The following is a 15,272-nucleotide window of genomic DNA, read 5'->3' as shown; positions in this document are numbered from 1 at the left end:
GGAGCTACTCTTTTCTAAGTAATTTTCTTATTAAAAAATAAAATGAAAAATTAAACTGTCCATGAAATCAGATGCAAAAATATATAGAAAACACTCCTACTTAATAGAGAAAAAGTAAATGAAGTTTAAAGGAAATGAAAATAAGATGTAATGTCTTTTGCTTTATTCTCTGGCAGTGAAATTAACTTTCGAATGTAAGCAAGCAAGAATCTAGGAAAAAAGAATTGTTACTCACATCCTTATGATAGAAACAAAACCTTTAGTAGTTATTTTTAGGGTCTTTAAAATGCTTAAGATATTAAAAAAATTTTTTTTAATGTTTATATTTGAGAGAGAGCGAGCGAGACAAAGCGTGAGTCTGGGAGGGGGAGAGGGAGAGAGAAAGAGGGAGACACAGAATCCGAAGCACCCTGCAGGCTCTGAACTGTCGGCACAGAGCCCGACATGGGGCTCGAACCCATGAACTGTGAGATCATGACCTGAGCCGACGTCTGATGCTCAAATCGACTGAGCCACCCAGGTGCCCCTGCCTAAGATATTTTTGATGCCCGTGTATTTGGGTGTCAGCATCTCTTTATTAACCCTATTTAGATGTATCGGAAAGCAGTATTCTGAAATGCTTACTATGGGTAAGTAGTTTAGAATAATGTTCTTCAGAATTGCGGAATAATGGGAGTGGCTAAGCCAAAAAAAAGAAAAAAATCGGGCTGGCATGCCCTGTTTCTTTAGCACATTATGTTCAGGTGCTAGTTTCAATCCATTTTAAAATTCAAGGTGTTAGGTGAAAAAGCAGACTTCCTCTTCGGCACAAGGAGTCATTGGTGTGTAATGCTTGCATTATTTCACTGACATTTGAAGTTGCTAATTTTATTGTTAAAAAGAAAAATCTCCAAGTCTGTTTAGGATAGAGTGTTAAATGTGTGTGTGAATTATAGGGAAAGGTGAAAGATGCTCTGGTCTGGTTGACTCTACAAGAGAAAAAACTACAGAAAGTGCTAAAGGATTCAGAAAATGAGACCTGCTCTAAAAAGTATGATGTAAGTATGACTTTAAACAGCAATTTGTTTGCAGCTTACTCTTAGGGAGGAGTAGGATGTTTTTGGGAAAAAAAAGTCTTGCAGAGTTAATTACATAAATGCTAAACTAACTTCAAATTTTAGCATCACGTTCTAGGAGCGCTTCTCAAGTTTTAATGTGCACGTGAACTCCCTGGGGAATCTTGTTAAAATGCGGATTTTTTTTTTTTAAGTTTATTTATTTACTTTGAGAGAGAGAGAGAGGGAGAGCATGAGCAGGGGAGGGGCAGAGAGATAGAGGGAGAGAATCCCAAGCAGCCTGTGCGCTGTTAGCACAGAGCCCAATGCAGGGCTCAATCTCACGAATCGTGAGATCGTGACCTGAACCGAGAAGAAGGTGCTTAACTGACTGAGCCACCCAGGTGCCCCTAAGATGCAGATTCTAATTCAGTAGACCTGGGGAGGGGCCTGAGATTCTGCATTTCCAGCAAGCTTCCAGGTGTTGCTAATACTTGGTCCTTAAGGTACCTTGAATAGTAAATTTTATAGCAGGGCGTGGCAAACTGGTCTGTGGGCCCCACCAATTTGGTAAATTAGGTACTCCTGGAACACAGCCATGCCCATGAAGGTACGGTCTGTGGCTGCCTTTGCACTGCAACGCCAGAGTCAAATAGTGGCAATAGAGGCCGTATGGCCCTCAAGCCTAGGCATTTACTATCTTGCCTCTTACAGTAAAAGTTTTCCAGTCCAGAGTCTAGAGCAGAACTAGGTTATATGGAATGAAAAAAAAAGATCAGGAAGTAAAAAATGAAGCCAACCCCAAGTTATAACCCCCAAGTGTAGGGCCTCAACCGAGGCACCCTTTGAGGAAGAACGACAACTATGACTGTCACCACATTTGAATATCTGCAGTGTACCAGGCACCTTGCTGACGAGCGTTTTATGCATCACAGCATCTTGCTGAACTTGGTGGTGTTATTCCACGACACCTGAGGTTACACAGCTACTGCCAGGGAGAGGCGGGTTCGTGTGAAGTCTAGCCTCGAAGACCCAGCTCTCTATTTCGTGGGGTTCCTCCTGGGTGACCAGGAGAACCTGTACCATCTTGAAGGAGCCTAACAGGAGCCGAGATGAGGATTTTTCAGCCCTGTTCCTTAGAACCCACACGGTCCCTGCAGCTCTGCTCCCCATCGGATTTCCACTGGGAATAGAGCAGGGGTACGGTCACGTGCTTGCTCCACACTTAGCACCTGCAGGCTGAGTGGGCGAGTTGGATGAATCCAGCCTGTCCCACGCCAACATTCAGCGGATTGTGTGGCTTACTGGCAACAGCATCCTTTTTGGTTTAGAGGCATCAGGGCAGAAAGGGATGGGATGTTCTTGTCTTCCTTCCATCTGGATTGTACAGGTTTTTGTGCTGCTTCCATCTTTGGCCTGATATGTTTTTCATTGACAAGAGGCCCAGCGTCCCCGGAAGTGCTTTACTCTCACCTACCTCTTTGATTTAGTAAGGCACCACAGATTCCGCTTTCTTGAATAAAAGGCCTTAGGGAGTTATTAGGGGTGAGAAAGAATTACAGTAATTATCCCTTGGTTTGCTCATAAAACTTAATCTTTCCCCAAATTCTATTTATTTATTTACTTTTTAAGGTAAGCTCTGCGTCCACCATGGGGCTTGAACGCACGACCCCAAGATCAAGAGTCACATGCTCTATCGACTGAGCCAGCTGGGCACCCCAGCTCCTAAATCTTCAGCCAAAATGAAATGAAATAAAATAAAATAAGATAAAATCTGCCAATTATTATGAATAAGGGCTGAAACAATATTTATGGAATTGGTGACTCTTAAACACGAACTTCACACTAATACGAGCCCAGAAAGGCTTAATTTATTAAATTTTCGAGGGACAACATATTTTCTCAAGTCTGTAAAAAACAACTTGGGAAGCAACGGCTCGAGCACAGTTAATCATAGACACGTTTGTCCGTGATGACCGCTGCTGGATAGTTCTCACTTCCGCTCATGCTTATTTTGTTGTGAACACATATCCAGGGAGGACAGAGAAACTCCCATTTTCCGTGTGGCGTCGTGATTTGTCCTCTAGAGCTGGGTGACCTTGCCGCTCCATTCCCTTAGAAATCCAACAGTGCTGACGAGACACAAGCTGTGACTTGTGTTACCATGAGGGCACTCAAGTGATCAGGGTGCACTGAAGAAAGGTACCAGATCAGTGTAGAGGACCCTGAATCCAGGGAATCGTACCTCCCTTTAAGTAAAAATTTAAACATAACCTTCAGTGATAGACCTTAAAATAGCGGATTACCTTATATTAACTGATTTAAAATTTCTGTCTTTAAAATATTCTTCTGATGGTAGAGCCTGCTGTCCTTTTTGGAGTCCTTCAATGAAGGAAAAGAGCCCTTTTTGGACATCCTGCCAATAGAAAAGAACTTGGATGAGCTGAATGAAGATCAGTTACAGTTGAGAGAAGTCTGGGATGGCCTCAACTACCAGGTTACCGTGTTATGTTGATTAGAACATTTTCGTGGGGCAGCTTTGTTTGTTGGATGATTAGACTTCCATGGGGAATGCTGTAAAAGAGTAGATGCTTCATCAGAAACTTGGGAGAGTATTCTTTTCTTTTCTCCAGGGTCTCGCGTGGGTAGTAATTGATCTTTAAATAGGAATTTAGAGCATTCTGCTTGGAAAAGCTGCTTGTCCAAAGTTTTTATATTTGCTATCAATGATTGCCTTGCTAGAGTAGATTATCCATATTCTGACTGACCAGCCTCACCTTTTCCGTGGACCAGTGTCCTGTGTAGCCATCAGTAGGTTCTCGGAGGGGGTTAGGGATGAGCCTAGAGAGAACGTGTGAAGATGCATGTGTATGTGTGTCTGAATATATCTGTATGATTTCAATTGTTTTCGGTTTATTAAGATTTGTGTTATGACCCGAGACATAGAGCATGTTGGTGTAATACCATTTGCACTTAAAATGAACATGTATTCTGTAGTTATTTGACACAGCATTCTATAGATATCAGTTAAGATAAGGTGGTTGATCGTGTCAGATTATCTATGTCTTTAAAAAAGAGTTTTTTTGGGGCGCCTGGGTGGCTCAGTCGGTTAAGCGTCCGACTTCGGCTCAGGTCACGATCTCACGGTCCGTGAGTTCGAGCCCCGTGTCCGGCTCTGGGCTGATGGCTCAGAGCCTGGAGCCTGCTTCCGATTCTGTGTCTCCCTCTCTCTGTGCCCCTCCCCCATTCATGTTCTGTCTCTCTCTGTCTCAAAAATAAACGTTAAAAAAAAAAGAAAAAAAGTTTTTTTTAATGTTTGTTTTTGAGCGAGAGAGACAGAGCACGAGCAGGGGAGAGGCAGAGAGGGAGATGCAGAATCTGAAGCAGCTCCAGGCTCTGAGCTGTCAGCCCAGAGCCTGATGTGGGGCTTGAACCCACAAACCGCGAGATCATGACCTGAGCTGAAGTCAGATGCTCAACTGACTGAGCCACCCAGGCGCCCTGGATTATGTTGATATTTTTAGAATTTCATTTTATCTATTGACCTTTTTTTAAACATTTAACTGATTAATTTTTAAATGTTTATTTGTTGTAGAGAGAGAGCACGTGGGGGAGGGGCAGAGAGAGGGGGACAGAAGATTCAAAGCGGGCTCTGCACTGATAGCAGTGAGCCTGATGTGGGGCTTGAACTCATGAACTGCCAGATCATGACTTGAACCAAAGTTCTATGCTCACCTGACTGAGCCACCCAGGTGCCCCAATAGGCTTTTTGGCTCTATTGCTTTCTATCAGGTTTTTAGTCAGCCTACAATATACATTGACATTTTTTTATACTCTGGGGCTCCTGGGTGGCTCAGTCAGTTAAGTGTCCAACTCTTGATTTCGGCTGAGGTCGTGATCTCACGGTTTATGGGTTTAAGCCCTGTGTCGGGCTCTGCGCTGACAGTACAGACCCTGCTTGGGATTCTCTCTCTCTCTCTCTCTCTGCCCCTCCCCTGCTCATTCAAACTGTCTCTCTCTCTCTCTCTGCCCCTCCCCTGCTCATTCAAACTGTCTCTCTCTCTCTCTCTCTCTCTCTCTCTGCCCCTCCCCTGCTCATTCGAACTGTCTCTCTCTCTCTCTCTCTCTCTCTCTCTGCCCCTCCCCTGCTCATTCAAACTGTCTCTCTCTCTCTCTCTCAAAATAAATATATAAACTTAAAACAACTTTTTTTGCAGTCTACTTACACAACTTCTAAGTTATCATACAACTTCTTATGTAGAAATCTTGCAGTTAGGGGCGCCTGGGTGGCGCAGTCGGTTAAGCGTCCGACTTCAGCCAGGTCACGATCTCGCGGTCCGGGAGTTCGAGCCCCGAGTCGGGCTCTGGGCTGATGGCTCAGAGCCTGGAGCCTGTTTCCGATTCTGTGTCTCCCTCTCTCTCTGCCCCTCCCCCGTTCATGCTCTGTCTCTCTCTGTCCCAAAAGTAAATAAACGTTGAAAAAAAAAATTAAAAAAAAAAAAAAAAAAAAAGAAATCTTGCAGTTAAATTGATTCATTTATTTGTCATTCTTTGTGCTATAGTTGCTTTACATATAAATATATTTATGCCACAAACAAATGTTTTAAAGTCCCCAAGACCATGTTACCAATTTTTGCTAAAAACAATCATACGTTTTAAAGAAATTAACAGAAAAAAATGTCTTTTATAATTATCTAGATATTTACCATTTCCAATGTTCTTCATTCTTTCCTGGAGAGATTTGAGTTTCCATCCGAATTTATTTGCCTCAGCCTGAAACACTTTTTTAAATTCACAATGCAGGTCTGTGGGTGGTAAATTCTGTTAGTTTTCTTTGATTTCTAAATGTCTTTATTTTGCCTTCATCCTTTTTTTAAACGTATTTATTGAGGTATAATTTACATACCATACCCTTCACGCATTTTAAGTGGATAATTAAGTGATTTCTGGTGGATTTACAGGGTTGCAACAGAGATTTTTATGATCTGCCAGTCAAAAATTCTCTCTGGCCCTGGAAAAGTTTGTTGATCCCTGTTGGCCCCTGCTCTCTCGGCTGTCAACAGCGCCAGCCTGTTTTCAGAATACATTTTTCACATCCTTTATGAAGGGTGGTAAATAGGTCCAGTAACTTAAAAGAGCCACCATCTCCAAGTACCTAATTTGGGACAACTAGCGCAGCTCCGGAAACCTTCCCATCAAGTGGCCCGGCTCATTGTGTCCCCTGCTCGTGTTCTCATCGCGACTTTGAAACTGACCCTTGAGAAGGACAGGAGCTCCTGGTTACACGGCCTCAACAAAACACGAGAGGAAGAAGATCTTGTCTGTAGAGTTCACGGTGTTCCAGGCCACAAACACCTGGCCTAATTTTATTGAACGTGATTGGGAAAAAGTACCCAACATAATGAGAAAAACCATTAAAAAAAAAAAAAAAAAACCACTATTTTGCAAGAGTTCAGTGCCACAAATTGATAGTAGCTTGAAAATCCATTCTTTCGTTATAATACAGCTCCTTGTCTTGGTGTGGCAAATGAGACATATTAATTTTACAGCCTTCAGGTACAGAAAAGTCAATACCATCTAGACAATTTCTGGTTCAGTTGTTTGAGCACACAGTTACCTCAAGGCATCACAGTAAATGGTTTCATTTTAAGCCAGCTATGCAAAATAGCAATATTATGGTTTTTTTTTTTTAATTAAAAAATTTTTTGGGGGGCTCCTGGGTGGCGCAGTCGGTTGGGCGTCCGACTTCAGCCAGGTCACGATCTCGTGGTCCGTGAATTCGAGCCCCGCGTCGGGCTCTGGGCTGACGGCTCAGAGCCTGGAGCCTGTTTCTGATTCTGTGTCTCCCTCTCTCTCTGCCCCTCCCCCGTTCGTGCTCTGTCTCTCTCTGTCCCAAAAATAAATAAACGTTGAAAAAAAAATTTTTTTTTAATGTTTATTTTTTTGAGAGAGAAAGAGAGACAGAACATGAGCAGGGGAGGGACAGAGAGAGACACACACAGAATCTGAAGCAGGCTCCAGGCTCTGAGCTGTCAGCACAGAGCCCGACACGGGGCTTAAACCCACAAATCACGAGATCATGACCTGAGCCGAAGTCGATCACTGAACTGACTGAGCCACCCAGGCGCTCCAACATTATGTTATTTTGACCTGACAAGATCAGCTCAGATCAGATATAAATTTTCAACTAAATTCAAAAATAAGTTCCAAAACTAAAAAAGAAAAGTATGGAGCCAGTTTTCTATGGTAAGTGAAAAAGAAGAGTAGTAAAAGGTAATTATCGCCTTCTATCTTTCCCCTTCTGACCGTTACCTAAACAAGAGTACAGCCCTCAGGCAGAAAGCACATGTTCCTTTTCATTCAGAACATACTCAGCTTTCTTTCAGTTGCGAAAAGAATATCAGTTGGATTAAAGATACTGTTCTTAGGCTCTCTTTAACTCACTCATCAACTTTCTGGCTTATTTTATTTTATTTTGGCAAATGTACAAATTATTTGGATATACTGAAAGCGCGTATTAAAAATTCATAATGATGAAAACAGTTTTTTTCATGATTTTCCAACTGGAGGCTTAATGGCGTATACTTAATGGTTCAAGATTACGGAGCTATCTTTTGTCCTACGTCGTTTGAGAAGATAAAGTTGAAGCACCTAAAGCAAAACAAAGTACTATATAGTATTCCTTATGTCTGGAAGCTTTAAAAAAAAAAAAGTCAAACTCACAGAAACAGAGAGGATAAAAGCGGTGGTCAGGATGGAGGAAAGGAGGGATTGAAGTTGGTAAAAGGGTGCGAACTTTCAGCTGTCAGTTGAGTAAGGTCTGAGGATCTAATGTAAAACACAGTGGCTACACTTCATAACACTGTATTGTATCATTAAGTTTGTTAAGAGAGTTGAATTGAAATGTTCTCACCAAGAAAGGAAAAAAAGAGGTAAATACGTGAAGTGAGGGTGTGTTAATTAGATACTAGGAATCCTTCCACAATGTGTAGGTGTATCATATCACCATGATGTGCACTTTAAATATCTTACTATGTTGTCAATTAGGCCTCAATAGACCTAAAAACAAACAAACAAACAAAAATAATGTGAAAACTATAATGTTTAATGCTTCTAGCTTATGAATAGTTCCACTTGACTGCCTTAAAGCCTAGCTTTTTACTCACGTAACATCTTCCAGGGAGCCTGGGTGGCTGAGTTGGTTAAGTGTCCAACTCTTGATCTGGGATCAGGTCACGATCTCATGGTTTGTGGAATCAAGCCCCGTGTTAGGCTCTGTGTTGTCAGCTTGGGATTCTCTCTCTCTCTCTTCTTCCTCTCTCTGTCTCTCAAAATAAGTAAATACACTTTAAAAAAATCTTTACACTTGGGCATTTGCTTGAATGTTTCTTTTTGATATTTATCTTACACATGGTGGCACCCAGTAAATGTTTTTTAATCACTTAATGATGAATCAAATAACCCTTTTCTTTTAAAAAATGTAATTTTGCTTATTCTTTATTTAAAATCAATTTAAGTTAAAGAGCAGTGGCAGTTCATTTAGTAGAACTATAAGAGAAAGAGAAACACAGATTTAAAACTCCTATTTTCAATAGAGGAAGCCATTTGACTGAAACACATTTTAATTTGTGCATGATCTTCATGGGGGGGGGTGGTCTTTAGAGTAAGAATGCCAAAAAATCCACAATAGAGCCATGTGGGTTCAGATCAAAAACCACATTCTTAAATGGGGTCCTCAGGAAAGGACGTGGCCTAGGAGCTGGATTTTTATCTTGCTTAGGAATTCTTGGCATCTGTGCTCATGTGTTTTGTTTCTTAAATTCCAAATATGAGTGAAATCGTATGGTATTTGTCTTTGTCCGACTTACTTGGCTTAGCTCGTTATTCTCTAGTTCCATCCACATCGTTGCAAATGGCAAGATTTCATTCTTTTCTATGGCTAATGTTCCGTTTGTGTGTGTATGTATACACACACATACACACACACACACACACACACACACACACACACCTCATTTTCTTTATCCACTCATCCATTGATGGACATTTGGGCTCTCTCCACACTTTGGCTATTGTTGAGAGTGCTGCTATAAACATTGGGGTGCATATGTCCTTTCAAATCAGTATTTTTGTATCCTTTGGGTAAATACCGAGTAGTGCAGTTGCTGGATCATAGGGTAGTTCTATTTGTAACTTATTGAGGAACTTCCATACTGTTTTCCAGAGTGGCTGCACCAGTTTGCATTCCCACCAACAATGTAAAGAGGGTTCGCCTTTCTCCGCATCCTTGCCGACATCTAGTGTGGCCTGAGTTATTAATGTTAGCCGTTCTGACTGGCGTGAGGTGATACCTCATTGTAGTTTTGATTTGTATTTCCCTGACGATGAGTGATGTTGAGCTTGTTTTTCACGTGTCTGTTAGCCATCTGGATGTCTTCTTTGGAAAAGTGTCTATTCAGGTCTTCTGCCCATTTTTTAAACCGGATTATTTGTTTTTTGCATGTTCAGTTTTATAAGTTCTTTATAGATATTGGATACTAACACTTTGTCAAATATGTCATTTGCAAATATCTTCTCTCATTCTGAAGGCTGCCATTCAGTTCTGTTGATTGTTTCCTTTGCTGTGCCAAAGCTTTTTATCTTGATGAAATCCCAGTAGTTTATTTTTGCTTGTGTTTCCCTTGCCTCAGGAATTTAAAAGATAAAAAAAGATGAACATAGGTGAAAGAGAGAGAAAGAGAGAGAGAGGCAAACCAGGAAACAGACCCTTACCTAGAGAGAACAGACTGAGGGTAACTGGAGGGGAAGTGGGCAGGGGATGGGTTAAATGGGTGATGGGGATTAAGGAGGGCACTTGTTGTGGTGAGCACTGTGTTTTCTATGTAAGTGATGAATCACTAAATTCTACACTTGAGACTAATGTTACACTGTTAACAAACTGGAATTTAAATAAAAACTTGAAACAAAAAAAGAAATTAAAAATTAAAAATTAACAAAAAGAAGTCTGGGCATTGGTGTGGAATCAGTGTTCTTCCATGATCTTCCCTGGGCCCCTCTGCCTGGCTCTGTTATCTTGCTGACTACATTTCACTGTAACCATGTACTTTGCTTCCCACTAGATGGTTCAGGCAAGACCTGTGGGTTTTTGTTTGTTTGTTTGTTTGTTTGTTTTTATCTGGTTGACCGTCAGATGTAGAGAGTTGTGTTAAACTCACTCTTCCCTTCATGGCATATGAGTCTAGGCAAGGCCCTACTCTTACTTTTATTTACTTGTTTAATTTGTGTTTATTTCTTAAAAAAAAATTTTTTTTCAACGTTTATTTATTTTTGGGACAGAGAGAGACAGAGCATGAACGGGGGAGGGGCAGAGAGAGAGGGAGACACAGAATCGGAAACAGGCTCCAGGCTCCGAGCCATCAGCCCAGAGCCCGACGCGGGGCTCGAACTCCCGGACCGCGAGATCGTGACCTGGCTGAAGTCGGACGCTCAACCGACTGCGCCACCCAGGCGCCCCGATTTGTGTTTATTTCTTTCTAAACCCATGCCCTCCTTCATTTCCCCGTCTCCTTAGGCCTTTTCGTTTCATATGTTCTTGCCAAATACATAACGTATTTATGTGCTTGTGTATCATTAAGTTGTGCAAATCGGTGTTATGTGTTATTCTGTTTCTTGCTTAAATTTTTGAGCACACATATTTAAAATGCTCCAGTGTTCACACGTGTGTACATCTCATTGGGGTCTCAGTGCTCATTGCACAGTACTTTGTGGTACAACCACTACCTGTCCCCTCTCCATTCCAGAAGCCTTGTGTATCTCTATGCTCAGCTCTTAGCACAATAGGTTATAAGTGTTTGCTGAATGAATGAATGAATTAATGGGGAAAGCATCCAGGTAGAAGGGCCAGGGAGTGCGAACACCTTGGGAGTGCAGTCGGTGTTTGGGGAAAGAGGCAGTTGGCATTTGTGTGCATGCAGGGAGGGCTGAGGAAGGAAGAGGTTTCCTGGATTGTGGGGGGGCTTCGGTGAGGGACAGATATTCAGGAGGTACGGTAGAGATATGTAATGTGAATATATGATTAGTACTAGTGAGAAAAATAATCTATAAATCTGAGCGTGAGGTGTCGTTGTAAAGTCAGAGAACACAAGGCCATACAACATTTCAGGTGATGGTCCTTCTGTATAACAGTCTACCCTTGCTTAAAGGGGTGCTTTTTTTAAACGTTTACTCATTTTGAGAGACAGGCAGATAGACCGAGACAGAGAGAGCGGGTGAGGGGCACAGAGGAGAGAGAGAATCCCAAGCAGTCTATGTGCTGTCAGTGCAGAGCTCTCCCTGTGTGAGGCTCAAACTCACGAACCATGAGATCATGACCTGAGCCGAAGTCAAGAATCGGATGCTTGGGCACCTGGGTGGCTCAGTCAGTTGGGCATCTAACTTCGGCTCAGGTCACGATCTCACGGTTGGTGGGTTCGAGCCCCACATCGGACTCTGTGCTGACAGCTCAGAGCCTGGAACCTGCTTTGGATTCTGTATCTCCCTCTCTCTCTCTGCCCCAGTCCCACTCACGCTCTCTCTGTCTCTCAACAAGTAAATAAATATTTAAAAAATTAAAAAAAAAAAGAATCAGGTATTTAACCAACTAAGCCACCCAGGCGCCCTGAGGGGTGCTTTAAATAGTTCTAATTTCCCTCTCATAACTGATTATGGATTTATCAAAATATTCATTCTTATCCTTGTGCTCCCTTTTATATCTATTTTTTAAGTGTATTTACATATTTTGGGGGGGGGTCAGAGAGACAGAGAGAGAGAGAAAACCCCAAGCAGGCTGTCAGCACACAGCCCGATACGAGGCTCAAACCCATGAACTGTGAGATCATGACCTGAGAGGAAATCAAGAATCAGATGCTTAACCAGCTGAGCCACCCAGACACCCCTCGTGTGCCCCCTTCTATTGCTCTTAAACAAATGATCTTCTCTATCAGCAGGTAAGCAAATGTACAGAACTGAGAAGTTTGCCCGTTTGAGAAAGACTTCCCTGACTAATGGATCAGAGAAACTTTGAAGTATTAAACAAACTGCGTGCAAAGAAATAAACTTCAGAAGAATGTTTAGTGAAGCGCTGATGTTTGTTTTTTCAGATTAATGTGTGGAAAAGGGAGCTGAATGATGCCTTGCCCTCGCCGCTGCATCAAATCGAAGCCTGGCTCCAGGAGGTAGAGGAGCTTATCGATGAAGATTTGCCAGCTTCCCAGGATTACTGTGAAGCCGTGGCTCTAATACAAGAGAAAATGACTTTAATCAAGGTTGGAAAATAACAAATAAACATGGGAAAATCTGTGCTTTGTTAGGGACTTCTTCTTGAGGAAGACGTTGTCCTAGAGAGAAGGGAAGGAAATACAGTGCCTCTTTGAGGGTGGTTTGGAATGATTCCCTTGGGGATTTTGGGGAGCCAGAAGATACTTTCACTTCCTTATGGGCATTGTGCTAGTTCAAGGTGGAAACAATAAGAATAGAGTCCAGTCAGTTTTAAAGCAGCCGTAAAGCCTGACCAAAAAGGAGGAAAGAGACTGGCGTAAAATGTGAGAGAGTGGGTTCTCATCAAAATGGTATGAAGGAATTTGATAGACGACATTTATGGCATGCGAACTCACAAAGGAATTACAAATAAATCCCAAAACAAAAGGTTTGGATAATGCTTTTACCAAAGAAACTACAGTCTGTCTCTCTGTAAAATGTTCCAGCGTAAAGCATTTATGATGAAATTACGCACTGGCGAAGCTTTAGTGAAAAAAAAGTAAGGGCTTTATGAGTTTTTGGACAAAAGATGCAGCTCATACGCAGAGCAAATGAGATTAACGAACCCCCAGTTACAGTGTTTGGCAAAAAGTCTGGTTGATGTCATGCTGAATTTCTTTTCAGAATCTGATGGATAAATTTGATTGTTGTTCGCATACTCTTCTGGCGTTTGAAAATAGAGATGAAAAAAATTTGCCACTCGTATCACCTAAGAAATTGGAGGAAATGAAAGCACGGTTTGTAACACTACCGTTTCACCACTGCCGATGCCACTCGTGTTTGAGCACTAACAGGATGCTATACGGACCAGAAAAGTATAGATTTTTAGATAACTTCTGACAAGGATTCTTTAAATCTTGATTCACAGTACCTTCACATTTTTTGTAACAGTAACATCACATCATACTAACATACGTCCTTTTTCATTGGATGGTAGGATATGGTGGTGGGGTAAGTTCTAGAAATGGCGTCAGAAACCGAGCTCCGTGTCTGAGTTTTGGCCAAGTTACTGTCTTTTGGAGCATGTATCCTCATTTGTAAATACAGAATAATGATAGCCACCCTGTTCGTGTCTCACAAGGATACTGGGTGAGACAGGAGGAGGTATCTGAAAGTACTTCGTAAACTCTAAAATACTGTAAATATAGAGATTATTTAACTGATGGTTGTCCACCTCATCCTCTCTTTTCTCGTTATTCATGCACAACTTATTACAATGATAATAAGAGGGTTTTATTATTTGAAATAATAATGAAAGCCGTTTTAATATGTAAATGTTGAAATTATAGTTGCATTCGGGTATACAAAAGTTTACAAACTTAGTAAAATATTTTGGAGATTAACATTTAGTATAGGATTCTTTTTCTACAGGGGAATAGTTTCTTCAGATAATGTTCTATTAGATGTTTTCCTCTCAGAAATAGTTGTTTTATTCTTAGCCACAATATTTGTTTTACTCTGTTAAAAAAAAAAATTGGGGGGCACCTGGCTGGTTCAGTTGGTAGAGCAATGTGACTCCTGATCTCAGGATTGTGAGTTCAAGCCCCACGTTGGGGGTAGTACATCTTACTTTAAAAGAAAAAAAAAAAAATTTGAGGATACATCTGAGTTCCATGTGTTTAAAATAAAAAGCCAAAGGCCCAATATTTTTAGAAATGCCAAACAGATTATCTCGCATTTGGGCAGTAATATGAAGTTAAATTCTAAAACCTGAAATATTTTCCAGAATCAACAACATTTCGGGGGAAAAATTCATTCCACTTCTAGAATTTCATTACTATAAGTGCACAGTTCTTGGTCTGCTAGATGAAGTAAAATCAAAATTGGATGTTTGGAACGTCAAATATGGGAACAAAGAATCTGTGGAATTGTTGCTGGAAGACTGGCATGTAAGCTGTTTTATTTTGTGTCTTTGACAACCGTTCTCCATGTCTGGGTGCTAAGTTTCCATTTTTCCTTAAGACAGTTTCCCTTTACCTTTCCAGGTTTTGAGATGAGTTTTCTTGGTAGTTTTCATTAGCTTAAAATTACCTAGAGAACAGAATTTTAGGTAGCCAAATAACAGACATTGGGAGGAGTAAGAAAGAGAAAACCACATTATTTACCACAACAGGGAAGACTCTGTTAACCAGGCTAATTAACATAATAGTTACAAAAAGTTTCAGGTTATTAAAAATTTCAGCATTCACTTACTGGATGTCTTGTTTAAGAATTTTTCCCACTCAGATTCATGGTTTCATTCAAAAAGTAATTTTTTTTTTAGAACATTTTAATCTTAGCCTTTCGAGTTGTAAGAGTGGGAAAGACAGTACATTTTGTCTTGGGGCTTATTTTTGGAGAAAGGGGTTGGCTCTTGAAATTAATGGGAAAAAATGTTGCAAATGATTTAAATATAAATATGTTCTTTTGTAAATTAAAAGCATCCTAGAAATGTCATTTCTACAGTTAGGAATTAATATCATTCTTTCTGTTTCCCTTTTTTTGGAATGAGTGGCAAAAAAGAAAAATCCAAGATTGTAAATTTCAGTGCAAAAATTGAACAACACAATCAAGACAGATTTATTTAATAATTTATGATTTAAACACCGTACATTCCTGAATAGGAGACATCATTCTCAATTTGACTAGGTTTTGAATGTATTTCCTACTTTGATTTTTCATTTTTCCATTTAAGTAATCATACCATTGGAATTTAATAAGTGTACAGTAAATACGAGCTTTTAATTAACTGTATTTTTCAACAGCAGAATTTGCTTGCTTAGGACACATCATAATTTGACTAATGGTAGTTACTCAGATGTTTTTGTGGGATGGATGTTATCTATTGACAACATACTCTCATATATCTAACAAAAATTATTCAATATTAATAAAAGTTGTGAAAAAAGAGAAACTGGCATAAATTTAGCAATATTAATAAATATGTGAAGTAGGAGCTTTTGA

General features: G+C 40.6%; 1 protein-coding gene across 11 annotated transcripts in view; it reads left to right on the top strand.

Annotated features, from left to right (window-relative positions):
* Nucleotides 1-15,272, top strand: part of SYNE2 (spectrin repeat containing nuclear envelope protein 2) — a 342,816-nt gene that overhangs the window by 100,085 nt on the left and 227,459 nt on the right. For all 11 annotated transcript variants that reach the window (XM_086709562.1, XM_086709567.1, XM_086709569.1 and 8 more), the window contains exons 10-14: nt 936-1,037; nt 3,394-3,531; nt 12,173-12,337; nt 12,954-13,066; nt 14,056-14,218. In XM_086709562.1, the coding sequence (XP_086565688.1) occupies nt 936-1,037; nt 3,394-3,531; nt 12,173-12,337; nt 12,954-13,066; nt 14,056-14,218 (681 nt within the window). The remainder of the gene's footprint in view (nt 1-935; nt 1,038-3,393; nt 3,532-12,172; nt 12,338-12,953; nt 13,067-14,055; nt 14,219-15,272) is intronic.

This window comes from Puma concolor, chromosome B3 (assembly GCF_028749965.1).
Source record: "Puma concolor isolate L17-30 chromosome B3, mPumCon1.1.hap2, whole genome shotgun sequence".
Classification (NCBI taxonomy): Eukaryota; Metazoa; Chordata; class Mammalia; order Carnivora; family Felidae; genus Puma; species Puma concolor.
Note: the sequence above shows the minus strand (reverse complement) of the source record. Positions and strands in the feature narration are given on the sequence as shown.